Consider the following 4943-nt stretch of genomic DNA (forward strand, 5'->3'; position numbering starts at 1 on the left):
GATGGATGCAGGAACACTGGCCTAAAAGTAGATTTCTGTAAGGAAGGATGGGATTTAATGCAGGTCATGGGGAACAGTAGGGAATGTCCGTAACGAAACTTCCAGATGGTTCACGGCTAGTGTCGCTTCAGTTGTTACCAGCTTTTCTGCAGAACACGGGACTGGGAGGGATGCCGAAGGTAGACGTCAACACCGACCCTTCTATTAGGGGTCATCACCATTCTCCCATCCGCAGCATATGTACTCCTTCCGCTCCACTAAAGTTTATTACGCAGAAGTGGAAAATCAGGATACATGTCCTTTAAGATCGGTTTTGCTTTCCTCTGCCACCAATGTAGCGTCCCGAGACCCCCAAGATACGATGAAAGAAGACACAATACTCGGGTAGAGTATATACTCAGCACAGAGAAGGTGTCAGGGCTATTGGCATGCCACGAATGGCCGGCACACTCTGCGAGGCAGAAGTAGACTAGTTCAAAGTACGAAAGTGGCGCCTCACCAATGAGGAGGGATAAACCACAATCGTATTACAATTGTACTTCGGAGGGGGCTGGCCTCCAGACAATGCCAGTAATCCCTTTGCCAAATAAATAAATAAATAAATAAATATATGTTCTGCCTTCTTTTGTCCTCAAGGAAGTCTCAGGAGGCTACAAATATGTACCTACATTTAAGTATAAATTTATTTATGTGCATAAATGTGTATGGGAAATTTCGTCAATGCACAATATATATTATTCACGGATTCATCCACACTTAAGTACACAACAACTCACTAATAATTTATCATGTATTTAAGCATACCTTTCCCAGTATATATAAAAACATATATATATATATATATGTATAAAATTTTGCCAGCAAAAATCAAATGCGTTAATGAATAAATAAATGTAGACGTCCGAGGCTACCCTGAAGACGGAAGAAGATATAACACTTGGGCAGGACATAGACATATGTGTACGTAGGGGATAATGCCATGGTATAGAGGTTACCCACCACTAGGACAAAAAGTGGTCTTTCACCAAAACAAAGAGTTAGACAAGCAGCCAACGTACTGCATTACTCCTTTTCTCTTTTGGGCATCGCCCTTGCCCCTCCCCATGGTCAAACCTCCTGAGTCAGCCATCACAAGGTAGTCGGTGCTGTGAGTAAGCACCCATGATTCGGCAGTGCCAGCAATCAAATTTCTATGAGAATAGGGACATACTTGACCACAAGGTTACTGATTCCTCTTGACAATTCATATGGATCTGCGGTTTCGGTCGGTTGAGAGACTAGATTCAAGGGAGGGAACTTTACTGTCTATTACGCTTGTCCATAGGCAGGCATAGGAACACTGGACTAAAAGCGGGCTTTAACACAGATCCTTTGGGAGCAATTTTGCTTTTGTTCCTCCTTACCACTTTGTGCTCACTTCAGTGTTGCCCGGTCATACCTATTCGGACTCTTTTTAGCTTCCAGAGGGGTGGAGAAGGCATCACGAGTTCACTTTATTGAGGGTTTTATGCAGACACGACAGGGAACCTCTGTAACGAAAATTTCGGATAGTTCAGGGCTAGTATCGCCTTAACGGCTAATAACTTTTTTGCAGAACAGGGGACTGGAGTAGCTGCGGAGGGTAGACCTCAATTCTAGCTCTTCTGTTTGGGTCCCTAACCGATTCCTTCATCCGTAACATGTGTATTTCTTCTACCCAGCAGTGGAAATCAAAGTAGGTGCTTTTCAAGATCAGGCTCATTTTAAAATGCAACTAATGTGGTGCCATGAGACAATTCGGAAGAAGAAAGAAGGCATAGTAGTGGGGCAGAACATATACGTTCGAAATACAGAAGGGCTCGGAGCTACTAGCATAGCTCGGATGCTAGTCTACCCAGTGAAGAGCCACCTTGTTTCGTCTTTACTTGCATATTTTTCTGGAGCAATAAATAGTCTGAGTGATTTGTTACCTTCAATGTTTTCATAGAGAGAAAAAATGTTTGCCAATGTGTTGGATGGACAGGGCGGTATGATGGGTCGTAAAGTATTGAATGGATTTGAGATGCTGGGGTAGTCGTGAGATGTTTTGCTGAGAGATCCATCTCGGCTTCTCGTGGGGTATGCCGATTTTGTGAGTCACCTGATAGAGTGCAGGCTTGCTTGCCCTGCAAATTATGCGATTCTGTTATTAATGCCACTCTGCGGTCAAGAGCCTAGCACTGTTTGTCACAGGCTGTTTCCAGAGCCCAGGCTGACGCTAGAGGCAGCCACAACCTTGCTTAAATGACCTGCCTAGCCCACAAATTAAGCGTTGACTAATCCATCCACTCTCTAGCTTCGAATGTGTGGAAATAGTTGCATATTTCACTGACCTTGCTAGTGGTTGTAAAAAGGACTAAAGGACTAAGGAAAGGAGACATGACTATTACAATCCGGTGTGGAGATGATCTACTCCATGAACATTATATAAGCATGATGTTAGATTTCGTCAACGCCCTGCTGTACCACCAACAGAACAGAACGCACTTGGGCAGCACAGGTGGTGAGTGATTCCTTCAGGTTTATTAACGTAGGGGATTTATTTTCTGGCTCCGTAACTACACGTTTCCCATTACAGCCAAAACGCATTAAATCTGTCCATGTCATCCCAAGATAAACACAGATGTCTGCAAACAATATGCACTCACAAATTGTTTGTTTGTGGTAAAAGGCATTTGTTGAGCCTCATGCACGAGTAATAAAGCATTCACTACCTAACACAGGCACGAAATCGGAGCGTTTGAAGTTATTATTTTACTATTGAGTTAGACTACGCTTTTGAAATAGCAAAAGAGCCTTCGCTTAAGTAGCAGTGATTTATTTGCTAGTGAATAACTAATGTATGTAAGTTAACGAAAACATTTTTGAAGTATTGTTCGATAGATGCGAAGAAAAATCTTTGTCACCACAACATTCACACGCCTAGTGCATTATTACATTCAGCCACAACGTCAAGTTCCAACCACTTGCACCAAGGCTGCGCCAACAGAGATGTACGAAGTAATACTATCTCCAAGAAAGCGTGGACAATTCAATGCATGTGATGTTCATTTACGGAAGTGGAAGTAGACCTATAATGCCACATCCACAACTCACAGGGTGATAGGCAAGGAGGTGAAGGGAAGGTGCACAGTGGTTTATATTTGGCTAAGGCGGAGGAGGATGTACCGAGATGTGAGCAGATCGCCTGCATAGTGTATGTATTAACACTAATGAAGGACTGATGCCTGTCAAGCGGTCTAACCACATCCACACCACCTGCGCATGAGGTATTAGTAGTGGTGATGTTTCCACTAGCCATCAATCGAATCCACTCCACGGCTGTGCGCCAGTCTCCGGTATTCGCCTCATTAGTGGTGACGAGCAGGTGTGGCTCCACCCTAGTTGGGTGTATCAAAAGGCGTTTTCAAAAAACAGAATACACTAATCGTATTACTTGAGTGCATTTTACTTGCGCATCCCCAAACTCAAATTTCCATTAACGACTTCGCCTGTTTTATTATGGTGCTTCTCCTTGTGCTCACAGCTATGCCATTCACGTAAGGCGCTGAGGTAAGGAGTCGAAGTGAATAACAAGAAATAGGCCATGCACATGAAAACGATGTCATCACCACTTGTTGAGGCATCTTCTTGTGAGGGACGCAAATTGGGACGGGTTGGTACCTGCGAAGACAGGAACTTGGGGAAGCTGAGAGGCTGTGTAGATACCCACGGAGGTGATTAAGGTAGAACAAAGTTATTATTTATTAACATCAACCTTCACTATACAAATACTTTAGTTGACGGACAAGAAGATGACCGAACAACACTTGAAGTGCATTTCCCAAATCCGCGCTTCTCTGTGTTGACCCTCAAATCCCACACTACCACTACCAGTAGTTACCAACTAATCGCCATCCACCCTCGTACAATCCGTCCATGTCTCAAGCAGTGACATACGCACGGATGGATGATGTGAAGTTGGCGGTCAACTTCACCGCCGGAGTTGAATATCATTAATAGCCAAATGGACACATGAGGAGGGATAAGATACCTCCCATTATTTTCAATGCTGCAGCTGTACTGCCTTTGTTTGCCCGTTTCCTCTACATGTCGTACTATTGCAAGAAAGGGAACGCGGCTATTCATTTCAGCGTAAAATAAGTATTTATCTTCTGTAATGCAACAGAGAGTCAATTTCGACTAAAACCTAGTATTTTTGCCTTCCCATTTCTTAATTAGTTCATCCCGGTTTAGTTTAAGGTCACACTTACCATCATTGTTACGCGCATTGACATGACAAAGGACTCAACTGGGACGCATTTGTGCTCGCTTGCTTGCGCTGATACGAATTCCTCTTGATGCCATGAATGTATGGCACTGGCATCTCCAGGATTTTTCAGAGTGGCGTAAACTTCCACTTGGCATATCTTGTTGCGGACAACCCAAAATCCAACATTAATAATGGCGTTGAAGGTGGGTAGGAAACCCCAGTTAATGACCCACTGGCTATTGGTCCTTGCAGTAAGGAACCACTTAGATCGTCAGCCTGAATAGCTGAAATCACATGTATTTTGAAACGATTGTTTGTATGCAGTGAGAAGGTCGCTTAAAATGGAGTGAGCCACACTGCAACGTTGTGACAATGCACATTGTTGAATATGCCAAGACGGTCGTACAGGCAAATGCGAAGCTAAGCGGAGTGCTCTATGAAATCTATGTAGGCTGAAGCCAGGTAAGGAATGAATGAATTAATAAAGGACTGCGGTTTGGTGGATGGGGATGGGTAAATGAAACGCAAAGCTGACACATTGAAGCATTAATGAATGCTTATGTGTGTAGCCACCAAATTGACAAAACGAATGACAATCCTCCACACATCAGGTCCAAAGAACCACACCAAAATTTTAATCTGCTTCAGTTTAGACAATCAACACGCCACTCCT

General features: G+C 43.6%; 1 protein-coding gene across 1 annotated transcript in view; it reads right to left on the reverse strand. All coding sequences in view use genetic code 11, as the record gives it.

Moving 5' to 3' along the window:
• EGR_04533 (hypothetical protein) overlaps positions 1-4943 on the reverse strand; it is a gene marked incomplete at both ends in the record, with an annotated part of 6866 nt that overhangs the window by 403 nt on the left and 1520 nt on the right. Inside the window, 3 exons of the mRNA XM_024493782.1 lie at positions 805-912; positions 2873-2940; positions 4117-4172. Of these exons, the coding sequence (XP_024351896.1) occupies positions 805-912; positions 2873-2940; positions 4117-4172 (232 nt within the window). The remainder of the gene's footprint in view (positions 1-804; positions 913-2872; positions 2941-4116; positions 4173-4943) is intronic.

This window comes from Echinococcus granulosus, assembly GCF_000524195.1.
Source record: "Echinococcus granulosus chromosome Unknown EG_S00028, whole genome shotgun sequence".
NCBI lineage: Eukaryota > Metazoa > Platyhelminthes > Cestoda > Cyclophyllidea > Taeniidae > Echinococcus > Echinococcus granulosus.